At 30.0% G+C, this 1,668-nt stretch overlaps 1 protein-coding gene across 1 annotated transcript in view; it reads left to right on the top strand.

The window, feature by feature from the left end:
* Phum_PHUM080720 (protein pns1, putative) overlaps positions 1–1,531 on the top strand; it is a gene marked incomplete at both ends in the record, with an annotated part of 3,489 nt that extends 1,958 nt beyond the window's left edge. Inside the window, 6 exons of the mRNA XM_002423681.1 lie at positions 60–104; positions 181–358; positions 443–729; positions 803–973; positions 1,052–1,172; positions 1,277–1,531. Coding sequence (XP_002423726.1) covers positions 60–104; positions 181–358; positions 443–729; positions 803–973; positions 1,052–1,172; positions 1,277–1,531 — 1,057 coding nt within the window. The remainder of the gene's footprint in view (positions 1–59; positions 105–180; positions 359–442; positions 730–802; positions 974–1,051; positions 1,173–1,276) is intronic.
* Between the last annotated feature and the right edge of the window lie 137 nt (positions 1,532–1,668).

Here is a 1,668-nt window from a genome sequence, read left to right as displayed (position 1 = left end):
TTTTTCGTTCTCTCAATCGTCGTATTAATAATAATACTTTTAACATTGATTTTTTTAAGACATAGAATACATTTGGCAATAGAATTAATCAAAGAAGGAAGCAAGTAAGTGAAGAGGGAGGGAGGGGATTCAAATTTAAAAAAAAATCCGTTAAAATCATTATTATTATTTTAATTTTAGAGCAGTCATGTGTTCGTGGTCGGCTGTTGTTTTTCCATTGTTCCTTTGGTTACTCCAATTGATATTCATAGCATACGCCATATTATTATTCGCTTATTTGATAAATTCTGGAATTCCTGTTAAAAGAGTCAAAGGATTGATTGAATCATCCGAATGTATTTGCCATAATGGTTACGTGGTTGGTATAGAACTCGACCGGGGGGTGGGGGGGAGGGGAAAGAATGAATAATACTTATCATCATCATTATCATTTTATTTAAAGGAAAATTCGTCGTGCGATGAAAAAACATTCGATAAATATTGTCACAGGATAAATTCAAACGACATTCCATGTTCAACGGCCAAATGCGTTTTTTCAAACGAGGAAACTAAAAAACAATCCATTTATTTTCACTTATATAATCTTTTCATGATATTTTGGTGTTTGTTTTTCGTTTCCGGTTTTGGTCAAATGGTATTAGCATCGACATTTTCAACATATTATTGGACATTTAACAAAGATAATTTACCCGTTTTTATGGTTGGTGGTAGCGTTTGGAAAGTCATTAGGTACTTATTCCCAAATTTTTCCCTTTTTCTTGTTAACCGGAAGTGTTTTTCATTTGATTTACTTTTCTTTCAGGTATCATTTAGGTACGGTTTCATTAGGATCTTTACTCTTAGCATTATGCAATTGGATAAGAGTCATCATCGAATATATTTATTATTACATAAACAAATACGATAATTGTTTAATTAAATTTATTAAATGTTGCTGCTCTTGTTTTTTTTGGTTACTAAATGCATTTTTAAAGTTCGTTTCTTTTCTATTTATTTATTCACACCCGTGATAAATTTAATTAATAATAATAATAATAATGATAATTTATAGGTTTTTAAATAAGAATGCATATGTTATGTGTGCTATACATGGGAAAAATTTTTGCACGTCGGCAAAAATTGCATTCGAATTATTGAGCAGAAATATATTGAGAGTTATTATATTAGATAGAGTAAGTTTTATTATTTTCTCTCTCTCTCTCTCTCTCTCTCTCTTTATTGACATCCCGTGGGATGACATAAAAAAATTTTAACGTTTTTTTCTTTGTTGTTTAAGGTGACAAATTTTCTTTTTTTCCTCGGAAAAGTCACGGTAACAACTTGCGTTGGTATAATCGCATTTTATTTCTTCACAAATCCCGTACCTTCCATAGAAGACATATTAAATCAAGAGAAAAGGTACAAAGTCGATTATTATTTCGTACCTATGATAATAATATGCGCCGCCGGTTATTTCATATCGAGTTTATTTTTTAAAGTTTATTCAATGGCCGTCGATACATTATTTTTATGCGCCCGTAAGTATATTTAAAAAATTATTCCACCATTTCTTTCTTTTCTTTCTTTTTCTTTCTTTTTTTATTATATTTTGTTTAAAAAAAAATTCAAATTTTTAGTGGAGGACATGGAAACAAATGACGGTTCACCGGAAAGACCTTATTTCATGAG

The sequence above is a fragment of the Pediculus humanus genome, genomic scaffold (assembly GCF_000006295.1).
Source record: "Pediculus humanus corporis 1103172107431 genomic scaffold, whole genome shotgun sequence".
In the NCBI taxonomy this organism is placed as follows: domain Eukaryota; kingdom Metazoa; phylum Arthropoda; class Insecta; order Psocodea; family Pediculidae; genus Pediculus; species Pediculus humanus.
This window is presented reverse-complemented; position numbering and strand designations above follow the sequence as displayed.